The sequence below is a fragment of the Diadema antillarum genome, unplaced genomic scaffold (genome assembly GCF_040938485.1).
Source record: "Diadema antillarum isolate AM-2024a unplaced genomic scaffold, OU_Dant_1.0 scf00000148, whole genome shotgun sequence".
Classification (NCBI taxonomy): Eukaryota; Metazoa; Echinodermata; class Echinoidea; order Diadematoida; family Diadematidae; genus Diadema; species Diadema antillarum.
In genome coordinates, this window is record NW_027271037.1 from 499,545 (window position 1) to 514,188 (window position 14,644).

At 38.2% G+C, this 14,644-nt stretch overlaps 1 protein-coding gene across 1 annotated transcript in view; it reads right to left on the reverse strand.

Moving 5' to 3' along the window:
* Window positions 1–6,203: 6,203 nt before the first annotated feature.
* Window positions 6,204–14,644, reverse strand: part of LOC139721732 (long-chain fatty acid transport protein 4-like) — a 34,096-nt gene continuing 25,655 nt past the window's right edge. The window contains 3 exon segments of the mRNA XM_071633053.1: window positions 6,204–6,930; window positions 8,654–8,800; window positions 13,355–13,519. Of these exon segments, the coding sequence (XP_071489154.1) occupies window positions 6,773–6,930; window positions 8,654–8,800; window positions 13,355–13,519 (470 nt within the window). The 3' untranslated portion in view covers window positions 6,204–6,772.

Sequence of the window (14,644 nt, forward strand, 5' to 3'; positions counted from 1 at the left end):
CAATGTTATGATTAACTGTCCTTGCATGTCCGCCATGTTCTGGGCCCTGTTGCATAAAACCCTTACCGCTGGACTTACCGCTCCTTTCTAGCGGTAATTCTTCATTTTAGCGGTAAATTTTATAATCCTTGATGCTGATTGGCTGTGACGCCTAATTTTGACGGTAGTTACCATTGAAATTCAGTGGTAAGTTTTATGCAACGGGCCACTGGTTTAGTCCATTGACGTCACTTATATATATATATATATATATATATATATATATATATATATATATATATATATATATATATTAGATAATTACATGTATATCATAATGTAATAACTTTTTTTACTTTCACTTGTCCCGGCGATGGAGTCGTGTGTTCACTGACCTCTCTTCTCTTCTCCTCCTTTCTCCTCGTTTCTGGTTGTTGTAATGTTATTGTGCTCTTGTTCCTGTTACAATATGAGATCCTTTCTTATTGCTTTTATTTCTTTTCATATTTGTTTTGCTCGATATTGCGTGACAACTTGTGTGTACTGCATGTGTGTTGTTTTGTCACCGCATTGACGAGGTATACACGTATTGTAATGAGCAATGTCCTTACCATAGCATTGTGTTATTCTATATATGTTTATATTTCCTTACACCTTACGAGAACCGTTTATGGTATGTTTCCCTTTATCATTAATTAGATATGTTTACTGTTTATACAGTGTAGGTTTTTTTCCCCCGATTATCTACGATTTACAGGCTTTGCTTCCTACTAATATAATTTAGATCACTCTTTTCCAACGCTTTACATGTATTGTACTCTTGGTTTCTATTCCAAATAAGGTGTATACTTGTTTTAATTATCTGCATGTTTTGTTTTTCATATGTCTTGATCTGTATATTTCAAAAAGTCAAATTACTCAATATTAGATATACACTGACAAATTCATATTTTGTATTAAATGTATGCATATACGTGTTGTTGATGTGTTGATGGAAATACAAAATGAGACAATACCTCAGATCTGGTTTGAGGAGGGAGATTCACAGTAAAAAGAGACAATCACAGTGTATGTTCAAACAACCACACACCCATAACCACACACACACACACACACACACACACACACACACACACACACATGCACGTACAAACTCGAACCACGACACTTCTTATAGAAGCTTCTCGCTTAAAACTTGCTGATCTGTTTCACTCATTTAATCTATCCCTGCAAATATGAGTTATAAAATCATTTTTATATTCACACAAGTATGAACGCAGTGTAATGACGTGATCATCTTCAGTATTGCATGGACATTACAGGAAATGTCTCTCAACAGAACGATGTGACACACAAAAAAAAATGAAAATAATTTGTCCAGCAAAGCAAACACACTGGTAACTATGTATTGGCACAAAGGATCAAGTTGATTGAAGTTGGGACCTAGATGTCACTAATAAAATCATATGTGTGCTGCTGCACATTAACTCTCAACATTGAATTCTTTGGAAAACTACAATGTATGACACAAAAAAGAAAGAAAGATAAAACCCTGTATCACAATCAAAGAGATCTCAACTATCACAATCAAAGAGATCTCAGCATAAACGTTCTTCTGAAAGATCAAATTGTACCAAACATGCAAATCATTCGCACTAGATAGGCATGCATAAATAATTACATAGAAGAGATCTAACACTCCAATGTATCAAATGAGATAATATATGATTGTAAAGCATGTTCATATTTTGTATATAAAACCTCAAAACCTACCTTCATGCAAACTTTATATCTAAAGCACACAGGAATTGTGTCTTGCAAGTGATAATGAAAGTTTACCACTAAGACTATTATAGTGTAATACATTCACTAGTCACAAGATTATAGCAATGTGAATCAATTATTACTGCAATCTGATTTTAAAATGTTTACAGCATAAGTAAAACAGTTTTTAATGCATCTCACTAAAACTTGTAAGTTATCAAAGTGATAAAGAATACAGGTACGTGTACTCTAGTCCTGTTTTCATGTAAAAAGTGGTATAACGAGCACGCTTTTCAACATGTTGCATTAACTTGGCATGCCTACACAAAGATCAATATTTCATTTCTAATCACTGCTTATATCTAGGTGGTATAAAAGTTGCATTCTTTCGAACTTGAATACCTGGATGAATGCAAAGTTGCACTTATACATCGTGCATGCAATGAATTCAATATACAGTACAAGGTGACTAAGAATGGAATGTACGGACTGGTGAGTAAAGAGCAATTTATTGTTACACGTTTTCTGTTTTTATAGCAATTGTATCACCCAGGGAGGTGTTAGAGGAGAGGAATCTCTTCGAAATTTTAAGAAAATTTATGCGTAGGTTCAATAGCATGACCATTGAATGCTTTAGATGGCTTGTATGTTTTTTCATGCTCCAATCCACTCTTCCATACAGTTTGGATATGGAGACCAACCTTAGAGGTTCTTGATTTCAACAATTTTAAACTGTACAGGGTCTTTCAGAGAAATAGGGAACAAACCTGAATGGAACTTGGTAGCAATGTAATGCAGAACAAATCTTTCCCGTTTTTCTTCAAATCTTCTTGTTACTAATGCCTCAGGACAGGCGGGAAAACAAGACACTCTAAATGTCACAAAAAGTTAACATTTAACCATCTTATGAACATTTGAGCATGATTCTGTTAACCAAGTTTGGCACCAAAATGTTGAATCTCTAGGATTAAGAAATTGGTTAGTGTGTGTTTCTTTGTGTGTCCTGTGCACACAAAATACTTGCTGCCAAAAATATTGATAGGGACAGCGAACTACTGATCCCTAGGTTTGCTATTAGTGAGGAATGAAGCATAATTAAACATAAATGCTCTCTTTTGTCAAAGCAATATATATCAGAACCTGCAATAAAGCGTATTGTAACTTGAGCATGGGCACAAAGGAGAGATTCTTAATACTTTTCCTTCTCTAACACCTCCCTGACCATACTTCACGAAAAATGCTGCAGGAGGGTACATATATAAAACATGTTAACGTCTTGGAAGACAATTCACATGGGTTCTAGTGGGATTTATTCGACTCACAGATCAAGTTTAGCCTCACTCTCATTGGTAGGAGACTGGAGGACACCGACCATTTTGCTTGCTCTTGTATTACCCTTATACTTGACTTAATGTTGACTAGTGAAACCTCTTCTAACTGACAATTACTGTGTCATATCCCGTTTCTTACTAAATCAGGGTACAAATACAAGGACCTAAAAATTCACCCCATTGTAAAATGGTTTTGTACGGCTGACCTCATTATAACAAGATTCCACTGTACTTCCTTTCCTCTTCACAAGATTCAAATAGACTTGTGTCCATAGTTATAACACTTGTTGACTTCAGGCCAAAGCCTTTGAATCTAAAGGCTTAGGTCGTCATGTAGGAGTCACTAGTTTATCTATAGTTATATAGATATACATTTGTATAGTGCAAGATACGAGGTGTTCACAAGGACAGCCCCTTTTGTTAAGGCTTCCATTGCACCTGCAGTATGTATCGCAAGACAAGTGGTGACAAGCGCCATCATTTTAAACATGTCTTTTCATACAAAGAATCACAGTCATGCTATGCTACCAACTTTACAAGGTAAAAACAAAAATAACACTCATGTAAAATAGAGTACACAAATACTGACAAACAAAATCTCCAACACTTAAAGTTATTCATATTTTTTTTACAATGAACCAGAGTTGCTAGGTTACAGAAATCGCCATAATTCTTTTTTTCTACTACAGTTATACAAAGTACATCAAATCAATATCTAAAACACACACACACACACACATTCATCTTGTTTTGATGCTTAGAATGTGTAGCTAATGAGAAATGTGATATTTATTCCTACTATACAAAGGAGCTCAGAGTAAGAATTTCAAAGGCACATCAGTCCAATCATTGTAAATTGCTGAAAGTCTTTCTTGCACACAAACACACGCACACATACACACACATTCACATGTATACAAAACTATATTTGGTGTTTCTACACGTTATATGCAATGTTGCACCATCAGTGCTTGAAGAATCTTCCCCGTTCTTACCCAGGTAGCAACAAGATGCAGTAATTACCTTTATAGTTTGCCTATGCTACACACAGTTGGTTCAAAGGAACAATCAACGATTGAAAAGGTCTTGGTAATTGATAAATCTTACTGACTTTGTCTTTGTTTTGTTTTGTTTCTACACTAATCTAATCTCTGACTCATAGAACAAAAGTTATCTTTATGCTTTTAAGCTACTCTCTTTGTAAAGAATAAATTCAAATGTCTGCCTGTGTACATGTACTCTTTTTTCTAAACAATCAAACTCCATCACCTTGCAATAAAGAGATTGTCCTGCAATTGTCTCAACTATGCGACCAGTAACAAAAACAAATAAACAAATAGACACACAAACAAAGAAAAGGAAATTAATGTGCAAGGGATGATCTATTGTAGACCACTTGGGATTGTCAACATGTACAGCTGAGATAGTGCATGCTTGTTGCACTGAATAACCTGGTATGGTATATCAAAGCAGATTTGATGCTCACGTGAACAGATTGTCCGGCGACAGATGGGAAGGGAACGATTGATAAGAATACAGCAACTACATGTAAGGCACATAATTAACAATCCTGAAATCAGAATCAACTAGTTAAGGGTTGTACGAGGATGATCAGATTCAAATGCAGCAAAATACATATTTGCAAACAGTATGATCTTTATATGCATAATTATTTCAATATGGATCTGCGATGAAATCTTCAAAATAAAGAAATCCATGTTCCTAGCTCAACACAAAGTTTGGAGCATGAAGTCTGTCGTTACACACGTATTAGCCCATATCAACAGGGGCCGGGGGAAAGAGGGGGGATCATTAGCTCTTGACCCCTGCAGGCCCCCCTCCCTCACCGCCCCCCCCCCCCCAAAAAAAAAACACAAACAAACAAACAAACAAACAAACAAAACAACACAACACATTACCCAGCCACAGAACAAAACTGTAGAATATCTCAGGGAGAAGTACTGCAAGAATGATTTGAAGCTGTCGATATGGATATTGTGCTACTTGAGATAAAAATTTGTGCCAATTTTGCTGTATCCGACAAACTTTAACTTTGATGAACCCATATGGAACTTATGGCATCGCTAAAATTAGTGAATATCTTCTGCGTGGATACGTAATAGGGTATTCAATCTGATTTTTCATTTACAAGAACAATTCTAAAAATCATCACATTTCACCAGCACGTGTCCATCACATACTCTGACAGTTAAACAGATAGTCTATGTACTGTTGAAAAGTGGAAACTTTCAGTATTTCCATACTGCAAATTATTTCACATTTACAGTGTTTTGGCTGCAGGGATAGACAGCTTGCTTCTTGAAAGACAATGAGAAACAGAAAGGGTGTGTTCTGCATCGGCCATACAAGTCTTATTACACTCACTTGTATGCAAACAAAATTATGAGAAGACTTGATAACAATTGTCATATCTGATTATCATCGTGTGCTCAGAAAAAAGACATAACGCATACAATTTAAGGAAAATGTGCCTAGAAGAAAAACACCAGCACATGTGAGGTCCATGGACCCCATTAGCATTCCCATTGTTCTTTAAAGGACAAGTTCACCTTAATAGACATGTGGATTGAGTGAATGCGACAATATTAGTAGAACACATCAGTGAGAGATTGAGCAAAATCGGACAATCTGTTAAAAAGTTATGAATTTTTAAAGTTTCTGCTCAGTCACGGCTTGATGAGAAGACTACTATAGCTTGTGATGTCACATGAGTACAACGATATAAAGAAAGAAAATTCAACATATTTTCACTTTTCTCACATAACAAAAGAATACTCAACTTCTCTCTTTCAGAAGGCAGGGGGCATAATATTACCCTTAACATACGTCAGTAACAAGTCAAAGAAATGTGCACTTTGTTCAAATGGTTAAGTTTCGTGAAATTCTCTTATCATTTTCTATATATCGTTGTACGCATGTGACGTCATACACTGTAGTAGTCTTCTCATCCAGCAGTGACTGCGCAGATCCTTCAAAAATTCATAACTTTTGAACGGATTGTCCGATTTTCCCCAAACTTTCACTGATGTGTTCTACTAATGTTGTTGCATTTACTCAAACCACATGTATATGAAGGTGGACTTGTCCTTTAAAGAACACCTTCCTTGATTTGTTCTTTCGGTGCACACAACAATGTAGGATCACAAACGGGTGATCAATCAAAGCATAATAGGGATACTGGAACTTTAATACTGACAACTTCATCAATACACACGTGAAGGATGCCATAACAAATGTCATCACTTTCTGATTCCTGATTTTTTTTTCTTTTTTCTTTTTTTTGGGGGGGTCAAAATAGGACTGCCCTGCAGAACTATCTGACTTTGACTTACAAAGCTTTCTATGATTCAAATACCAAATAAAATCATCTCTTCTTTTATCCCCAAATCTTCCCTGATAATCCGCATGCAGCTAACAAGCTCTCTCTCTATCCCTCATCCTCACAGCTGTAATTTCACGTATAACAGTCCCCGACGCCTCGTGATTGTCGACAGAATACACAATAAACATGGGAATCACAGTTTTTGCACTCATAAAAAAATAGACTATTTCAATAAAGATGATAAGGTAGAAACACAATTTCTCTCTTATTGCATATATCTCACTGAATTACCTACGGTCGCCAAATAGATTGAAATTACACAACAAAAAGGAGATGGGCAGACGATGAACAAGCATCATAACTTGATTTTGCCAGACTGAATGTCAGCATACACAGCAGGAGTGATCTCTTCATATTTCCCTGCCCGCGCATTGAGATAGAAGAGCTTGTCTTTGACCTGACGTACGTTGAAGCCCTCATTCCTGATCTGCACCTTTTTGATTTTGAAGGTTCCTGAAAGGCAAACAGAACACACAAAATAATGAGAATAATAAAAATACACAAGAATGAATGAACAAATCATAATCATAACTTTACTTGCACTAACAAATACAAAAATTGGGAAGACTATATTTTTCTTCTCTCTTTCCCAAGAGTAAGTATTCAAAATGAGTTTACAGTTCCTACTCTCTCCATATTCTTCCAATATGAATGATTTTCTAGTTAAAAGACTCTAAACTCCATCAGATGTGTGAAGATAAACAAGCATGCCTGAAAAAAAAAAAGAGTCACCGATGATCCTGCACCAGCTCGTTTTGCTGCATTTTCTCTTGAAATAAGTTATGACTAATATGACACATCTACTACTAAACATCCTATAGCACTAATGAGACTGACCATTTCTATACTGATATATAAGCTAATAATACATACTTATAACATCAGTCAAAATGATATACAATAAACATACAAACATTTTTTTTTAATGATTCTGTAACCAATTATCTGGTGATTTCAGAAATTTGTGGGAAATGAGTTAATGTTGACTCTTTGGGTGCCCAGGCACATACAATGTAGCTTTAACCCTAACTAGGCCGGGGGAGGGGGGCCTCCAAGGCCCCCCCCCCCCCCGACGTTTCGCGCGATGTATTGCTAACGCGAAAAGCTATCGCCGCGACATTTCACGACTTTTTTCTTTCGAGTCTCACGCATCTTTTGACACCAAATTTGCGATGCCCGGGCGCCCAGTTCCGAAGTTGCGCATAAATATGTATGTGCATGGCAGTACAAAAATTGCTCAAAAACATGAATTCTTGTACAATTTCAATGCAAACTGTGCTTACAGGTAAATTTCATAAAAGCATGATTATTTTGGGGTTTTATTGATTAAAATCAATTAATAACATATTTTCTTGTTCGGAACAATGTCACACACAAGTTTCATTGAAAAAACAATGAAAAACATAAAGTCGAAAAAACAAGGAAATAAATAAGAATTTCAAAAAACAATAAAATACTTAAGAAATTGTTTCTGATGGTACAAATTTTTTCTCTTATATTTGCGCAGGACACTAAAAAGAATATTTACACAAAAAATGTGCCCATTTTGAGCTTTATTTAGTGATTTATACCAAATTGTCTGATTTCATGCATCATTATGCATAAATTAGCATAATTGAGCATAAATGATTATTTTTTTTTAAATTTAACTTTATGGTATTTTAGATTACAACATAGGCAATGTGTGTGCCAATTTTCGTCGCGATTGCGCGGTCGACGGCCGAGATCTGGAGGGGGGGGGGGGCCTGGGAGGCCCCCCACCCCACCCCCCGGCTCTATGATCTACCTAAATAGCCTGGCCTAGTTAGGGTTAATTTGTCAAGCTTTTTTTCACCAGCATTCAGTAATTCATACCAACTTGATCTTTGTGTAAAGTTAGCCAGCCCACTCAGGTGTAGCAATTTGCCTCAGTCCAAAAGAAACACAATGGTGACTCAGTACAGATTAGGAAGAATATGTAATCTCTTTTATTAGGACCACTTTGCTTTACTTTGTTTTTGTATATTTCTACCATTTCAAAATCAATTTTTATCACATTAATAAATTTTGAATTTTACTAAAAATTGTATGCTCTTTAATGTTTCGAAAAAAGTGGTTTCTAATTATCTCACAAAATTTCAAATCTGAATCACCATCTCAACCAAAGCTACATCATCCGTTTGAGTTACTCCCATACCTGTTGTGTCCATCTTTGAAAGCATGCGCAGGAAAAGCGGCACGGAGTAACTGGGAAGGTTGGCCTTCAGTTTGGGATATAGGGCCGAAACATTGAGTGAGTTGTTGGGGTCTACGATCGCTGCCATGCCTGCACGCCCTTCCGCCCCTGGAGAGAAAAAAATAAATGACGGAAAATAAGAATTAAAATGATACACTATTAGCTACTTTTAAATGAGAACAATATAAACGAGAATAACATTATGACAATAACAATGCCTCATCGGCCGTAATCTGGCAGAACTGCGTATCTCCTTTCACACATTACGCCAGAAATCGGGTTTAAAGATTCAATGTTACACCTTTCTAAACTGAGATACGAGGAGTTGCATTTTTCCTCTTTTCTTGGTCATAATTGGTCTAAAGAATTTATTTCCAGCAAAAAAATGACAATTTGACCTTTTTAAGTAGTAAAAATTACCAATTTAAAAAACTTACGCAGTTCTGCCAGATTAATTGTCGCCAAATTTTTGCGATCGTAATCTGGCAGAACTGCGTATCTCTGGTCACGTGCCCGGGTTGATCAGCCAGAACTGCGTAAGTTTTTGGCCATGCGGGGGGTTTTTCAGGCAGAACTGCGTATCTCTAGGAGATACGCAGTTCTGCCTGATAAGCACGTGTTTCATCAGGCAGAACTACGTATCTCTTTTCGTCGTCAACCACGTGCTTATCAACCAGAACTACGTATCTCGGTCTATTTTCTGTGGGTTGTCTATCAGATTTTACCATCCACCCCCTTACTATTCAGCGGATGCAGTGTCAAAACAATGAATATTTTAGATCGAGTACAATTTTTTAAAAATGTTTGTATTGTATAAAGTCATCATTATTGATTCACATTTAATTTCATTTTATCCATTCATTTGTATGTGGAAAATAACTTACTTTCCCCAAATGTTGTCAGTCTGTGTTCATGTTTCAGTATTATTTAGCGGCACAAGAAGTACTGCTACATCAAAAGCCTGGCTGCTGCTTGGGTTATTGTCGATCTCATGAAGCATATCATTTGGATTAAGACTAGGTTCTAGATGTTAAGCTACACTGTATATTGTTCATCAAGACTACAGGTACTACACTGTAGACCGTCTAGACCGTAGTCTATTCAGGCCTAACGATACACTAGACATCTAGAGACTAATAGAGCGGTACGTAGGAATCTGCATACGATAGGCCTACTGATCTCATCATTATCCTACTCTATGCCCGAAGTAAGAGTATGCCTAGACCCTTTTGGCTGAAGGCCTAAACTCTATTTAAACTAAAGAATACTAGGAGCTAGGCCTGACTAAAAGTTTATTTACAGCTTTATTAGAAAAAAAAATAGACCCTAGCCTAGGTTTCGTTTGTGTCGACTCCTACTGTAGGCCTAATTGTCACTACAGTACTAATGTTAGGGTAGTAGTGTTCTAATCGTTACTATCTACGCAGGCCTAAAACGTACGAGAACTCTCGAACTCTTTCTACTCGATTGTCTAGGTCTATGTAACATCCAGACGTCTATTTTGGGGCGTCATTATAACAGACTAGTAGATCAATGAAAATTGGTTTCTAGATTTTCTAGTCTAGACTCTAGATCTAGACTCTATATCCAGGTAGGGGCTAAATCTACAGCTAGACTGTCTATTGGGATCTAGGCCTAGTACTAATGTTATAGTAGATCTAAGAACAATGTAAAGCCTAAACTGCCTATCTAATGACTAATGGTAAGTCTATAAAGTCTAATAGCCTATAATGCCTAGTAATAGTCAATGTAGATCACAGATCTAAATCTAAGTTTCAGATTCATTTCTAGGGCTAAATGGTTATAATTTAGCTTTTAACCTGTAGATTCTAGATTCTTCATATTACAGACTTCAAGAATGTCTAGCTGAATCAAATCTAGAAAAATAGAAAACTGAGTAAAGACAGAATAACCGGCGATTCAGCCTAAGTTAAGTAACGGTAGGCCCCAGTAGTCTATTATAAAATAGGCCCCTACTGCACAACTCTACTGGGAGTACCGGTACGGTACCGGTATTAAAAAGTAAACTGTAACCAGTGTAAAAGTGTTAGTATTGGTCAATTTCTGACGTCTGTAGGATTGGATCGAAAATGCCATCGTTATGGACGGTATCCTAGATATTCATTCAACTTCTCGAGATCAATCCCATAGATCCAAGCCCGCTAACCGCTTATTACAATGAAAAGCTAGAAATATCACTTAAGGTGATTAATACCCCCGCCCAGTGACGACAGTCTTACCCAAGGAATTATCTTTCCTTGATCTTCTGCCATTTAAATGCCGTTACCATGGCAACGCAGCTTCCGACACGTCCGAAAAATATGTCTTGCACATCTTCCCACCAAGACTATTGTGTGTGCCACATTTCATAAGCTTTTGTCAAAAACTGAGGAAGTAGTTCAATCCACAAGATCTTTCCTTGATCTTCCGCCATTAATATGCCGTTACCATGGCAACGCAGCTTCCGACACGTCCAAAAAATATGTCTTGCACATCTTCCCACCAAGACCAATGTGTGTGCCACATTTCATGAGCTTCAGTCGAATACAGAGGAAGTATTTCAATCCGCAAGATCTTTCCTTGATCTTCTGCCATTTATATGCCGTTACCATGGCAACGCAGCTTCCGACACGTCCGAAAAATATGTCTTCCACATCTTCCCACCAAGATCAAGGTGTGTGCCACATTTCATAAGCTTTGGTCAAAAAACTGAGGAGGTAGTTAAATCCGCAAGATCTTTCCTTGATCTTCTGCCATTAATATGCCGTTACCATGGCAACGTACTTTCGGGTACTGTCAAAAAATGCGTCTTGCACATCTACAACCAAAGGCACACATCTGTACCAAGTTTCATGGAAATTGGGCAAAAACTGAGGAAGTAGTTTGCAACACAAAATTTTCCATCATTTTGGCTCATAATATGTGAGCTGTTACCATGGCAACATACTTTTTGTCACTGTCAAGAAATGTGTCATGCTGACCTATATCCTAAGACAAACATTCAATATGAATTCCATGAGAATTGGAAGAACACTGATGAAGCAGTTTTGCCATGAAGCATTTTGCCCTATATTTTACCAATAACATGCTGTTACCATGGCAACACACTTTTTGCCACTGCGGAAATATGTGTCTTGCACATTAACATACTCAGATGAACATCTGTACCTAATTTCATAAAAATTGATCAAAAACTGTGGGAGGAGTTCGCGACGCAAGATTTGTACCCATTTTTGCCCATAATATGCCGTTACCATGGCAACGTACTTTTGGGTACTGTCAAAAAATACGTCTTGCACATCTACAACCCAAGGCACACATCTGTGCCAAGTTTTATGGGAATCGGTTGAAAACTGAGGAAGCAGTTCGCGACGCAAGATTTGCAACGGACCGACCGCCCGACCGACCGTCCGCTGATTCCTATATACCCCCTTCAAACTTCGTTTGGCGGGGGTATAACAAAATAAGAAGCTATGGTCAATGGATTACAGATATTGTTGTTCGCGTGACCTACGCTACCGCACAGTACATTGATTTCACGTACACTAACAATGGACAAGTGCTGCAGCAGTACTAAGTAGGCCTAAAGTTGACTGGAGCGTGATGTCAGACAAGATGCAAACTATAACGTTTGTTAGACCTAGAAATGCTCTAGGCTTAAAAAACACTAGATTGTGGCAAAACTTAATAGTAAGGCATACCACATATTGACCTGTTTTGAAGCCTGCCAGTCTATGAAGGGAAAGAAAGTGGCAATTTCCCCCAAGAGTAACGAGGGTTATTGCTTTAGCGTGACTGTCGTCGTGTACAATGCACGTAGCCGCGCCGTACAATGTGTCTAGCTAGCTAGCTAGGCACTGCTAGCTTGAACGTGCAGCGCGTTCGTCACTACCAAGGTCGCGCACGCGCGTGTTAAGATATACCATGTCCGTGTGGGATGCAGGAACACCTTGGTCCAAGCGTTGTCGTAAGTGGACTTACGCAGTTCTGCCTGATTAACATCGGAAAATTCATTTCGTATCTCGACTTACGCAGTTCTGCCAGATTAATCGCTCTCTCTCCTCAGGAATTTTGCCAAAATTACTTTCTAAAAATAACTTTCTGTACCGAATCACAACTTATTTTTGGCCCACCTGAAAGAGCATGAGAAAAAACACACAAAACACTCAAAACCTGAAAATCGACCAAAATCGACTTTTAGGGAGTTCTGCCAGATTACGGCCGTCATACAGTATGATTTTAAATTCACCCAACATTCACTGATGTGTTCTACTAATACATTGTATTGCTGCATTGACTTAAACCATACATACACTGTATATTTTAATGGGTGAACTTGTCCTTCACACCCTATGGGTGTGCTCCATAATTCGATATCTTTGTGTGAGAGCAACCTCTTACTCCCAGATTCTTAGGAACATTTAGTACCAAATACATTGAACTACAATATATGTTAGAAATTTGAATTTTAGGGTACACACACACTTTAAACTGCCAGCGAACAGGATTGCAAAACTGATGTATTCTACCAATACAGCTGCTTTCATTCAATCCACATTCATATTTAGGTTTCGGTTTCCTTTATAAAAGTATTGTGTCAGTGTGCCACTCGAAAGCGGATTTGAAAATTTGTGAGGTCGTTCAGCGCGAGGTTGTTCTTACCAGGTACTTCCACACCATAGACCACAGTATCATGCAGTCCAATCAGATTGCTGATGATCGCCTCAACCTCTGTGGTGGAGACGTTCTCTCCCTTCCAGCGGAAGGTGTCGCCAGAACGGTCCATGAAGTAGTAGTAGCCACAGTCATCCATTACCAGTACATCCCCTGTACGCACAGAAGAAACAACAACAACAAATCATGCATGTGGGACTACACTGTCAGGAACCATAATATACAGTGTAGATAGTGAGCTCTGTATTCTAAACTTGACATGTGCTACATACACTCCAACAATGTGTGCAGGGAAAAACAAAAACAAAACAGAACAACACACACAAAGACAAGTTTGTTTTAGAGCAATAGGATTCTAATAAGTAACAACATAAAAGGAGCATACACCATTTTGGTGCCAGGTATGGGAAAAAAGGGGGGAAGGAACAAGAGACCCGCGGGTCTAGCGCTCACCTGAGTATCGCAAGTTTCACCTTTCACGCAGTCACTAATCTAAATTATTCACAGCTCTACCAAAATTTGACCAGGCATTCTCAAGTAGAAGATGAAAATGTACAATAAGGGCCCAATTTTTTTAAGATTCCTTAATTTGGGGGGATTGGGGGCCCCCTGGGGCCCTCTGGGTGGGGCATGGTGCCCATTTTGATAAATTGAGATCCTGACCCCCTAGGGATGCTACCTGCCAAGTTTGACAAAAATCCATCATGAGGTTTTCAGGAAGAAGATGAAAATGTACAATTCAGGCCCCCATTTGGACCCTTCCAACCACCACCCCCCCCCCCCCCCCTACCCAAGAGGGGCACCCCTGGATCTCCTATGAACAAACTTGAAAACTACAGTCATTAATGTACTCACTCATAGTATTATCTCAGCTCTATATATAACTTCTGATTCTAGAGAAGATTTATAAAGATTCCTTCATTTGGGGGATTTGGGACCCCTGGGGGCCCCCTGGGTGGGGCATGGTGCCCATTTTAACAAATTGAGATCCTAACCCCCTAGGGATGCTACATGCCAAGTTTGGTGAAAATAGGTCATGGGGTTCTCAAGAAGAAGATAAAAATGTACAATTTAGGCCCCATTAGGACCCCTTCCTCACCCCCTCCCTCCCCTGGGTCCCAAGGGGGGCACCCCTGATTCTGCCAGATGAACAAACTTGAAACTACAGTCATCAATGTACTAACTCATAGTATTAACTTAGCTCTATCACTTCTGGTTCTAGAGAAGAAGATTTTTGCGGATATTCCTTAATTTTGGGGGGTTTGGGCCCCCTGGGGG